The sequence below is a fragment of the Dioscorea cayenensis genome, unplaced genomic scaffold (assembly GCF_009730915.1).
Source record: "Dioscorea cayenensis subsp. rotundata cultivar TDr96_F1 unplaced genomic scaffold, TDr96_F1_v2_PseudoChromosome.rev07_lg8_w22 25.fasta BLBR01001842.1, whole genome shotgun sequence".
Lineage (NCBI taxonomy): Eukaryota > Viridiplantae > Streptophyta > Magnoliopsida > Dioscoreales > Dioscoreaceae > Dioscorea > Dioscorea cayenensis.
Window position 1 is genome coordinate 43,023 of NW_024088233.1, and position 13,364 is coordinate 56,386.

The window sequence follows — 13,364 nt, forward strand, 5'->3', positions numbered from 1 at the left end:
CAGTATTAACCCCCTTTGCGAAAGATATCAGTATGGAAAGTTCAAGTCCTGGATGTAGTAATGGTAACGGATCCCTGGTTGTGAGTGAGGACTTATAACCAATACTCCATATTATTGAGGATGTACTGACCAAATGATCAATTTTTAGTCTGTGCACACGCTCTAGACCACACTTGATGCATTTGTAAGAAAAATAAAAACAACGGTCAACTGTAAATTTTTTAAGATTACTAGCATTTTGACATTCACAAGAACTTAGCCAATAAAAAAGTTAAACACATGGAAAATGGTGTGACGTGATACTTTATGCCACTGCAACAATTAAAAGTAAAATAAATAAATAAATATATATATATGGAAGTCGATTATGCATAAGTGATGATGCCATAGAAATGGCACAACGTATGTCATATAAAAGTAATGATCTATATTAACAACGAAAATTAATGATCATTTTTCAGCTTAGTGATCTAAATGATCCATTTTTGCAATTTATATCCACTGTTGAAAATTAAATTTATTTATATAATTACATGGTTTATTTACATGATATCAAAACATATCGAAGAAAATGTAATTTCTAAGGGTTTAATTGCAAAAAGGTTTCTTAACAAGCATTTAAGAGTATGGGACTCGTAGAAGTTTATTTGTAAGACCATTATTTTTTTATTCTTATTCTTGTTAATTGGTTTATCCATCTAAAAGAAATATGCATTTGTTTGTTTACAAAATTGAAAAGTTATTTTCAAAAAATTGTATTCCAATTAACTTTTTTTATTATTTTGGTGGATCAAAAATCAATTGTCAATGACTTATGTAGAAAGTGTTCATGTCTTTGCCGATGAGATGAATTTGAATCTCAACTTATTCAGAGTTAGAAGATAATTGCATTGCGATATTAACTCCACAAATGTGTTCGGCTCTTATATTACAAGTTCACTTTGTAAAGAAAAAATCAAAAATTAATTTAAAAAATGAGGGCTGCTGTGTGTAAATAAGCAATTAACTAAAATTTACTAATTAGAATATGCAAAGAGTTCTGAAGGCGTAGTAAAATTAATGCTAATAATTATGAGATCCAATACTAAATATATCCAAAAAAGAATTAAGGGAATAAATACATCTATCCTTCTCAGAAATAAAATAAAATCAATATCTATAAATATGCTCTCATTACCTTCAAGAACTCGTTTGACTAAGAAACCAATTGCAATAAATTCCTTTGGATCTAAAATCATTTGAAACAGCCCAAATTAAGTTCTTAATTGAGTTCTTCGACTTCGATGAGGACTAGTATTCCTCTATTATAGTTCTAGCCATCACCGGCAGCACCAATTTTAATATCATTCATATGAACATTGCAAGCCTTCAAGTTATCTCAACCATGTTTGTGAAAATGACCCTAACATTGCATGTGGCAAGCTGTCATCCTAGTGTGTTAATGTATCTCACATGATAAATCTTTAGAGGGTCATTAAACCTACCACACTTGCATGTCCCTTTGACAACCCCTCTCGCCTTTGTCTAGATCTTTCACGTACCCTATAAACTCAAATTACTATACTTACATAAGAGATGTTTGCAAAACTTTCTTTTTTTTATAAAGGCAACAAACACCCTTTATTTAGGTAGTCTCAAAGTGACAAGCAAGTATGAAGCTAACACTCAGGGTAATGAGAGCCTATACATACACCCAAGATAATATATCAATGCCATAACCCCAGATTGGTAAATTTCTCTTACATATAACTCTAGAGGGATGTAGAATACGGCGTCTCCCATAAGGGATCCACATTGGAACCTAGTGTAATAGTGAATAAATACAATACCTCTGGCTCTGGGTTTCGATCCCGCAACTACTTATTCACTACCAAGGTGCTTTGACACTAGACCATACTAGTATTAGCGTTTGCATTGTGATCAAGGGATTTTGTCTCAACGTATTTAGTACAATGAAAACCTAACAAAAATTTATAATTGAAGTATAGCTTATCATTGAGAACTAATAATTGGATGGAGACAAGAACCCGCCATTAAAGGATTTCATTTTTTAGATTTTTTACAAGATCAATCTGTTCAACTTAGTACATATTTGGATTTAATTCATATCCACGGGAATGGTAATAAGCTATCTATATGGAAGAGTAAAAAGGACTTCATGTTATTCTTGTATTAGTTTTGTTAAGAATGTTGAAGCAATTGTATACCCAAGATAAATTAGGATGGTCTCCGGAGGAGAAACAGAAGTAGAAGAGAAAGAGATAATTGTGGTATGGAGTTCTTGCGATCAAAGTTTAGAAGGTCTATTTTGTTGTCATAAGCTTTGTCTAGTATTATATCGGTTGATGTTCAAAATATAAAAAAATTACGATTTAAAATCAAATTGCCATCTATGGCTCATGACTAGTAGAATTATTTACTCGAAGTATCTGAAGAGGAATGAGTGAGAAATGGAATTTAGTCATTCAACATTTACTTCAGTTATAGTGGTGCCGTCAAGCATTGCTAGCTTGGTTCGATTATGTTCAAAAGAATGCTTGGAGACAAGTTTGGTGAGAAGATCAGCCAACTAATTATTTGAGGAAACATGAGCAACATGTACCTTACATTCGCCCACCAATAGTCGAACAAAAAGCACTTCGATTTCAATGTGCTTCGTTTTAGAGTGACAAACAAGATTAGAGCAAGTATTGTTAGGAAATATCACAAAATTGTATAAAACAATCAGAAGTATGCGAAAGCAAAAAAACAAAATTGCCATATCAACTAATTGATTTGATGAACACCCTAATTTAATTAAAAAAAGGTCTATAAATTACCCCTAAATGTTCCAAACCCTTTCCTTTCGATGCCCCAAATTTGTCTCCCGGATTGTCATAGATCTTCTAGGGTCGAACAAAGGTCTCACATATCTAGATCACACGCATGAATTCAGAAATAGTCTCCTCTTCTTCTATAAGTAGTGGCCACTAGGGTTAGACAAAGAGAGAGAGATTAGGGATTTATCTCTCCAGACAATCAAAAGATGATCTAAGGTAAGAGAAGAGACACATTTATAAAAACTTCATAAAATATTATAAATATCATCCTATTATGAAGTCTTATTAGAAATATAAACTACATAAACATGATAAACATTATCATATGAAGATTTATTATAAATATGAGTCATAAAGCAACTAAAACCACTTTTGTCTTCAAGTTCTTATAATTTTGATTAATTATTCGACTCCATTGAATATTAATCAAAATTTAAACTTAAGGCAAAACCCTTGAACCAATTTATAATTTCACTCAGGGGTAGAAGGAAGGGGGTCAAGGGGGTGCTTGAGCACCCCCTTGGCCCCATCTTATAAGTTATATATATATATATATATATTATAGTAGATAATATATAATATATTATGTTTATATATGACATATACACATAATATATTAATATATTTATATTTAGTATGATCTTGCTTATCATGTAGACTTATTTTTTAGATTCTATCGTAACAAATTACATATATAAATTTATTCTAACGATTTTTCTATAAAAAATTTTCAAATTCTCAAAATACAACTTTAGAAGAAGCTTTTATTTTGTTGAATGATGTGATCATGCAAATCTTACTATAAATCTTGTTAATATTTATAAGTTTTTAAAATTAAAGTTAGCACCCCCTTGGTTTTAGTCCTAGTTACGCCACTGATTTCATTCATCCCCTAAAGTAAAATTATAAATTGATAATTTAACTCCTACACTCAAAATGAAACTGATTCTTAATTCTTTTAACCGTGGTTCTCTAGGTTCGTTTCAACTAGGAATGGGAGGATATCAATGAACGTAGGTGACAACTAGCCAACCCTATAACCCCACGTCGTAGACCAATTGAAAACGAATGAGTAGATAATTACGAATATTTCCAATTATGCTTACCATATGTGTATAAACCCTTTATTATTGTATCCCAATTAAGTGAGAGCCATGATAATCGACAAACTCACTAAACTCGATTATATACAAATAACCATAGTAGAGTAAGATTACCAAACTACCCTTCATGTCCCATACAATTAGTTTGACTGCCTTACCCAAGGCCTTCTAATCTCACCTACTTATAATCCATAGGATACTCACTCATTTACTTCTGAGAGAACTAATTCTTTTTTGATGATCACTCACAACTACTACTTGCCCGACATAGTTTCACTTCGAGGTCGGTCCTACAAAATGGTAAACTGAGGTTAACTACTTTAGTAACAGACTAGACATCACAGGCATATTGTGACCATGATACCTCAAGTCTAAGGTCCACTAATATGATCATAACCAACAATCACAATCATTGAATATGGTCAAAGAGTAAAACCCATGTGATTGGATTGTTGTGACTCATGTTCGAATACACCAATCCCATTAATGTATTTATGACATATGCTCCCACTATCCTATAGTGTTCACTAGTACTCTTTGTCAAAGTATATGTCATGCAAATCTTTACGAATCTTTAATGCCAAATTAAAGATTCTTCGCTTTGCGAACTATTTAAGTATATAAGTACTAAACCCTTCTAGTTCCCTTCTTCTTATCTCATAAAGAGTAGAAAGTTTAACTTAAGGACTATAATGTTCAAAACTAATTAAAATGTTATCACAAGATTTATATGAACATCAAAATAAATACCTATTATTAATAATAAAAATGTATAATACAAATGAAATGTCCTAATAAAAGTATCCTCATTGGTATTCAAGGGCATAATCCTAACAAGTATAAGTGGTACCAATATTATCAAAATACAAAACTAGCGTAGAGATAGGAATCTACAACTCTTGAGCAGAGATTGAACCCATAGAGTTTCAGAGGTAGCAGTGGCAACGGCTCAATATTCTGCTTCAGTCAAAGATCGTACTATTGATAATTGTTTCTTGGAACTCCATACCACTAAATTGGGTCCAAGAAAGACAACATAACCATTTGTTAAGGTCGGATCATCTTGATTACCGGCCCAGTTGGCATCATAAAAGACATTTAAAAAAAATCAAAGTGTAGCCGCAACATCAATCCATAAAATATTGTACCTTTTAAATAATGAAGCAGATTTCCAAAGCAATCTAATGAACATCACTAAGACAACACATAAACTGAGAGAGTTTATTAACCAAAAAGGCTATATCAAGCTGTGTAAAAGATAGGTATTGGAGAGCCCTGATAACCTTAAGGTAAGCAGTGACATTAACATGTTGGTTAGTGTTAGATTTCAAAGTAATATGAGCGTGCTTGAAGGAGTACAAACAACTTTAATATTATCCATATTTTCATTCTCAAGTATCTTTCCAATGTAATACTTGAGTAAGAAATAGAATTTTGTGGCATTTGATTGCTTCAACACTCAAAAAGAAATAAAGTGGAGCTAGTGCTTTGACTGAAAACTTATGTGACAGTTCAGTTATAAAAAAATATAGAAATTTAGAGTTATTAACAGCAACGAGAATGTCATGTCATCCACATATACCAACATAAAGCAAACTGTGACACCTTGATAATATATAAAGAGAGAGTGATTACTAAGTGCAAGTTATGACAAAAGAACTGAATGCAAGATACCATACTCGGGGAGCTAGTTTAAAACCGTGCACTGTTTTGCATAATTTCCAAACAGCAGAAGCTACCGAAGAATCAATAAAACCATGAGGTTGGCTCATATAAACATCCTCTGTGAAAAGATAATGTAGAAAAGTATTGTTGATGTCTAACTAAGAAACATCCCAACCTTTGGATAGAGCTATGCTTAGAATAGTAAGGATGGTAATAGGTATAATGACCAGTCTGAAAGTATCCTCAAAGTCAATATTTTCCAGCTAATAAAATCCTTTAGCAACCAGTCTCTCTTTGTAGTGTTGAACAATGCCATCAAGATTCCATTTAACCCTAAAAATCCACTTATTACCAATAACATTAAGATGATAAGATGGAGATACAAGTTCCATGTGCCATTCTAAGTAGTAGTGTATTCAGCAAACATAGGGTAGGCGAGCTGGGCAACTGAGATGGTTGAAGTGATGGACAGTGGAGTTAATGGTGTTTGGTGATGGATGTTAGAGACTGGAGGCAAGGAACGTTGAAGTAATGGTGGTTGTATAGGTGGGGAGGAGGTTCGGTCTGGCTGTTGTAGTTTAACCGTCATCTCTGTCATGACAGCTTATTAGGAGGCTAAGTAGCTACAAAGTATGTCAAAGGATTCCATGTGGCTTTTGCGCAAGAGCTCAAAAGATTTTGAATGTTGTTATACTGTAGAGCAAAGCCATTTAAGCTTCGTGAGGATGGAATCGTGACAAGCAAGCCGATCGGACATCTGGGAGATATGCTCATCCACCGCATGCCCACGCATCATCATGCCATCCGTCATGAATTCAATGAAAGCACCAAATTATTGCAGAGTAGAGTAACTTCATAGGAGACGAAGAGAAGAAGGGGAAGAGAAGAGAGGAAGGAGGAGAAGAGAAGAAAGAGATATAGTCTAGCAAAAAGATTCCTATCTTTACTTTCATTCATTACCCCCTTTATAACGCAATCATTAAAATCATTTGTAACAAACTCGCCATTCAGACATGGTAATAAACACCACATGTGCCAAGATAATTGCTACTTTTATAACAACTTCTCTAACAACCTAGCTAGCTCTCCTTAATTACACAGTCATATTATTCATTACTAATTCATACTAATAATTATATAATTATTAATTACTATCACTCCACTTGAGTTCCCACTCGGCTAATTCATTACAAAGTCATCACACTTTGTACCCGTAACCCTTTTGTTCCTGCAACCACAATTCTAGTTCTCCCTTTGCCATCACCTATAGTGTCATTCGCAACAGCATTCATCATTATTTTGGTGTTCTAATGATTATCCACTAAATTATGCAAGAGGTATATGACTCAAAAATCTTGACATTTTGCACTAAAAAGAATTTTTATACTACATGAATATGACACAATTATGTAATTGAAACTGAGTGTCATTATAGTAACTTTTAGCTCGCCTAAAAATATATCTCAATATTACACATCATAACATTATCATTATTTTATAAAAGAAAAAATTTAAAAATAAACCTTGTGGTTTCCCAGTTTTACAAAAAAAGACAGAAGTTTGTTTTTTTTGTTTTTAACCTATGTGATTTCCTCAGTTAGCAAAAAAAGGATAACCTTTAACAAATGTTTAACGGTGTTAACTCACAAGGCCAAAATGGTCAATTTATTTAAAATCCATCTCATTTGACATAATTTTTTTTTAATCTATTAAACTCTCACAAAATTCTAATAAACAAAAAGAACTTAAATTTCAAAAAACAAATAAATTATGTTGAAAATCATGTTTTTTTTATGTCATGTGGTTTTTTTTTATAATAAATTGATCATTTTGCCCCTAAGAGGTAACATTGTAAAAGGGTTGTTAACGGTTTTTCTCTTTTTTGCTAGCTGGGGAAACCACATAGGTTAAAAACAAAAAATCAAACCTTTATCTCTTTTTTACAAATTGGGAAACTATAAGGTTTTTTGAAATTTTTGCTTTTATAAAAACCAAACCTTGAATCCAGTTGAAATCAACAAATTTTCATTTGTAATTCTATTGATTAGACGAAGAATTAATAACACAGAGAAAAAAAAATTTAAAAATTAAATAATGATTGCAAGTTAATGAAAAAAAATGAAATTAGGATTTCTCAAAAGAGTTGACTATTGATTAAAATTAAGACTTATATAAATGTAGCTAGGATTTGGAGAAAATTAAATTTTATAATTTATTTATGCAAAATGATTAGATGTCTCTTCATATTTACAAATTGTTTCGAAAGTTTTTATGACATTTTCAGTGACTGTATAAGTTTAACGCGCAGGGGGGGATTTCTTTTATTCATAAATGTTCCTCTCGTTGTGTAATGTTCTCGTTTTTATCTTATATCTAAGTATTTCCTCTTCTCTCTCATCCATATATATATATATATATATATAAATTTTACGTTTATTATAGACCTCTATCGATGATGCTCATTCTTTTCACATGAGTTGAGATACGGGGAGGAAAAAGAAAAAAAGAAAAAAAGGATGAGTCTAGTAAATTAATAGGACTAACAAATATATATTAGAATAACTATGAAACAATATGAGCATCTAAAAAATAAATATGAGCTAATGGGTCTAATAATAATGGATTAAGAGATATTGACTAATGGCTCCAACTCACTTGCTAATGACGGTAAATAAATAGCTAAGGAATAAATATGAGCTAGTGAGTAAAGATGGATTAGAGTTAACTAATAATATGTATTGTGCCTATAGTTGCTTATATTTTAAATGCATTAATTTTAATTTAAATTATAAACTTATCATGTGTGATCTTTTAATTAGTGGTCAACATTATATTTCAATTTATTTTATTTTAGATAAAAATGGATGAACTAAAAAATTTCATATTATCATATTTATTTAAATTAAATTTTTTAAAAGCCTTTTTAAAAATTTTATTTTCACAAAGGTATAGTCCAATGGAAGGTGCGAGAGTTCTGTTGAGAAGTTGGGACAATAAATCCTTTTTTGTGTGGTAAATAATGTGAATAATAATTTTTCCACGTTATCTAAAAAAAATTATGTTTGTCTCATATCATTATAAACTTGATATTTCATCTTATCAAATTTATTTAAATTATTTAAAATATCTGATCTACTTCTCATTTCAAATGAATTCTTTAAGTCCTATAATTAAGTTTATTTGGGGGAAATAAAAAGGATTTTAACTCTATTCTGTGTTAGAGAAAAAAAAAACTTGAAGCGAGAAGAATGGCCCAACCCAATGTGTTGTGGTTTCTTACTTTAATAGTGAGTGGGCAAGCACGGATTCCAAACCCCGCACCGGTAGTGCTATAGAGTACTATTCAACTAAATTTTTACTAACACACCAGATACTGCACACAGGATACTAATATGGGTCCCATGTGAAAAGAATTGTTTTCCCCACCCTTTTAAGATTATATGATAAGGAATTTCTATTAGAGATTATGGTCTCCAATATATTATTTTGAACAAATGTGACTTTCATTATCTAGTATGTTAGCCATAGTAAATTACAAAGAAATAAATCATCATAACTGATGTATTTCCGTACATATCTATCTCTTTAACTAGGGGTGGTAAAAATTCGGGTCCGGACAAAACCGGGTCCGGACAACTACTAATATAAATAGAAAAACTTGTGTCCGGACTGCCCGGCTTTTAAATCCGGACAAACTTGGATGTCAAACCCGGTTTATTTTTAAAAGCGGGTTGTCCCGGATGTCCAAATTTTTCCGAATTCTATAAGTTATTTTTAAGTTCAGCTCAAATATTAAATTATACAAAAAAATAATTTAATTCACATTAAATGTAAAAACATTAATAATCCAAAACTCAACTCGAAATTATAGAAAAATCTAAGTCTTAATAGAAAAACAATATATGTTTAAAGCTGAAGAATGGGGAACTTTAAAACAAAATGGCCCAAGGTCAGTGAGCTTTTAAAGTTTTAGGGGTTAAAAGCGATTGTCCCGAATTTCCCTAGTACATCGGTACCGGATTTAAATCCGACAACTGAGCCATGTCCGGACCCGGCCCGCGATTTGCAAACTTTATGTCCAAATCCCTTTTATTCCGGGCCGGACAAAACCGGGCCGGCGGGTCCGGACAGATTATTGCCACCCCTATCTTTAACACTCTTAAGTGGAAAGCTATTATCACCAATTTATAAAAAAATAAATAAATAATAAATAAATAAAAAGATGATTTTGAACAGATTTCAAGTTCAATTCAGTAGAAATTTCACACTCTCTGAAAGATTGAAACTTCAAAAAATTTCATTATGTTATTTCTTGCATTACAATCCAATGATATATAATAAATAGGAATTAAAATAAAAGGACATTAGTAAAAAAAACCAAGAATTAATCAAGAAGTATAATCTATAATAAAAACCGATTTCATAAAAAGTCCAAGACGACAGAATAATTCTTAGAAAGCTCTAACAAAGTTAATTCTATAAGCACTTTGTAACTTCACTAAAATTAGACAAGCAAAAAAAAAACTCATAGGAATTCATTGCATTCGGCTCCTACAGCACAAAATGCCTCCAAGAGATTCACAAACAGTAACTTAAGTTCTGAGCTAAATTTTGATGATTTGATCCGAGATGTATCAAGTTGCATGCTATCAGTAACAACAGTGCCAACTGGAACACCAGCCATGTATGCTTTGCATGTCCTCAGAATTGTGCGCCCTTGTGTGCGAAAATGACCAGCAACAAAGTCCTCCAAATGCTGCAAATACACAGTCAAATTGCTACTAATATATGGCGTAAAGAACATTTCGTCTTAAGTGAAATATAACAAGGGACAATGGACAAACATTTTTTGTATTTTTACCTTTGGAGGCTTCCTAAGATTGTAGAGCATTTTCTTGCAGGATAGCAGAAATATGTCTGCATTGTAAGACCTAGATGGAATATTCGCTAACCGAGTAGTGGAGAAATAAGACAACAAGGGCTCATTAAAGTATGGTCTCTCATTGAGGATTAGGCCTTGGATGGAGACCAGAACTTGAAGCATTGTAGACATCACAGGGTTCCATCTTTCAGATATGCTGCCAACCCAAGTGTTTAGAAGGCTAACACAAACTACTCCATTGGCGTAAAGATTTGGATTCAATCCAAGTCCATGGGAGTGGTGATAAACTAGCTGCAAAGGATTCAAGAAAAATTCCAATTACTATTGAATCACATATATGTTTCCTTAAAAAGATTGACGAGATGTTGTGTACCGGAGGTGAATTCGGATAGCCTTCAGGAAAATGGAAGTCGAAGAAAAAGAGACCATTGTGGTATGGAGTTCCTGCTGGTCCGACAATCACAGCCCTGAGGAGGTCCATTCTATCTTCATATATTCTAACATATATCATCTCTGCTAACAAATATAAATAAATAAATATTAGCAGTACATCATTTTTTTTTCCTGCAATTACTCCATTTAACAATTATGATTAGATTTGGAAGTAATAGCAATGACATTTAACAATTTAGTTCACATATCAAAACTCATAACAATTAAAGTGCCATGATTCATAGTCAACTAGATACATGGAACTTTAAACATGTATTGAGGATCATATGCACTACATTAATAAATTCGGATAAGTTGAAGATATAATTACCAGGCAAATGCTTCTCTAGAAGTGTCCACTCATTACGGATCTTCCGAATCCATCGTTGTTGTAGCTGGAGTTTATAGATAACAATGAGTAATACATGTATCAAAGAACAGTCCTGTTCAGATCAAACTATGGATGCAACTTACCTTGCTTTCTTGGACAAACTTGTTATTTCTGAAATGATGATCAGAATAATCTTGAACACTATCAAATTGTTTAAAGAGTCTAAACTTAGAATCAATCTCATCAACAGGTGCCTTCTCCATTAAATCCTTCATTTTTGCCTTCTGGGATTCGGTTGCTAAACTCTGCAAAAACAATACCATTGCATAAAAAGCAAGAAAACATGAAAACTGCATCTGAAATTAAATTCTCATAATAAGTTTGAGAAACAAACGCTTCTTTTCAAGTCTAATTCATAAAATTACAAAACAACAAAAGAAAAACCATCCCAATAACATCAGAAAATCTCTTCATAAGTTTTCTCAGCAGTATCAACAAAATCAGAAAGGACATAGCCAAATATTCGTGATTTAACTACCAAAAAAACACATTAGACTACATCTGAAATTAAATTTTCATAAAAATTTCGGGAAATAAATGCTGGTTCTCAAGTCTAGTTCCTAAAAGCACAAAACAACAAAAGAAAAACCATTCCAATATCATAAACTCTCCAGTGTCAACAAGATCAGAAAAAGACAAAGCCAAATATTTATGATTTAAGTACCAAAAAAACACTCCCCGTTATGAAATTATTCCCTTATGACCATCCAATCAACACAACCAAACAAGCACCTCCATGACAAAAAATTTTAGGTTTTTGAACAATCTAGACGACAAACAATGAACTTTACCCTATTCTTTCAAATTTAACACAAAGTAGCACAGATTATAAGCAAAAATAGCCTGTAAAAACAATCACTCCCATTAATTCATAAACCTAAAACACCAAATCAAAAACAATCAACAAATCTACTCAGATTGATCCAAGAACACTGTCAAGATCGCAAATTTATGGGGAAAAAAAGCAATTAGCGATGAACACAGTTGGGAAAACACACATTATTCTTCTTGCGCTGATGAGCGGTGGCGCTGGAAGAGGATGAGAAGCACACGTTTCCCATGGCGTGGGCGGAGCGATGGATGAGGCTCAATGGAGACGAAACCTCCAAAAGAAAGAGAGAAAACAAACTTGGAGGGAAATAAAGTGTGAAACTTTATCTATTTATGTTTTCCATGTTTTGCATATATACCCTGATAAAATCTTAAAATTACACACTCATTAATCTGAGGGTTACGTCTTCAAACCCTAAGTTATACCAAGGTGTAATTCTTTAAATAGTCCATTTATAAACTTATCATTTTTAGTCCCTTATCTTAAATTGTAATCTTTTAATTTTTAAGTGAGTCATACTAGTCCTCCATTTTAAGGGTTTAGAATTAAAAGATTTATTGTTTAGGTGGATTGATATGATTAAATTAAAATAATAGAAATATTACAAATTATAATTTAAAGTAGAGGAATTAAAATGATAAGTTTGAAAAAAAGTAGGATTGTTCAAAAAATTATACCCTTATATCAATATATCAACTAAACTCTATGACTAGACTAAGGTATAATTTTTCTAAAGCGATCCATCTATTTTTCCAAATATACTCCTTTTTAGTCCTTTTTACTTTGAAGCTGTAATCTTTTGGTTATTTTCTGATTTTAATTTAGTCATATCATCTCCTTAAACCCTAAACTCTAACCCTAAATTATCAAAAATTAGGCTGACATTGCTCACTTAAACGTAGTTAGGGACTAAAAAATTACAATTTAAAGTGATTGGCTAAAAGAGTAATTTGATAGAGTGACTATTTAAAAAATCATACCCAATAATAATTTGAATGAAAGTTTGTCAATTGACTAATAAAATTCATGTGTAATTATATTAAGATAAAGGTAAATGGCCCGCTTATCGTTCTACCTTAAAAAATTTTATGAGGAATTAAAAATTATGAATGGAGTAATGTGTAAATTTTGGTAATCCAATTTTGTATAATTTTGTTATATATATTTACATTTGGGTCCACCACAAAAGAAATTAGTTGAGATTTTTTTTTTTTTTCTTTGAGTAAGAAATGTAAGATTT

The 13,364-nt window shown here is 31.8% G+C and overlaps 1 protein-coding gene across 1 annotated transcript; it reads right to left on the reverse strand.

Moving 5' to 3' along the window:
- Window positions 1–9,990: 9,990 nt before the first annotated feature.
- Window positions 9,991–12,404, reverse strand: LOC120257073 (putative ubiquitin-conjugating enzyme E2 38). Its single transcript, XM_039264699.1, has 6 exons — window positions 12,291–12,404; window positions 11,376–11,537; window positions 11,233–11,296; window positions 10,843–10,982; window positions 10,449–10,760; window positions 9,991–10,343 (listed from the first exon to the last, which is right to left on the reverse strand). Exons 1-6 carry the CDS (start codon window positions 12,351–12,353, stop codon window positions 10,113–10,115), a joined length of 972 nt encoding a protein of 323 aa, XP_039120633.1. The 5' UTR covers window positions 12,354–12,404; the 3' UTR covers window positions 9,991–10,112.
- Between the last annotated feature and the right edge of the window lie 960 nt (window positions 12,405–13,364).

Coding starts and splice junctions, on each gene's coding strand:
- LOC120257073 (XM_039264699.1), bottom strand. CDS start 12,353: ATGGGAAACGTGTGCTTCTCATCCTCTTCCAGCGCCACCGCTCATCAG. Junction 10,983..11,232: donor TCTAGAGAAGCATTTGCCTG/GTAATTATATCT, acceptor ATTTGTTAGCAG/AGATGATATATGTTAGAATA. Junction 10,344..10,448: donor ATCTTAGGAAGCCTCCAAAG/GTAAAAATACAA, acceptor GTGTATTTGCAG/CATTTGGAGGACTTTGTTGC.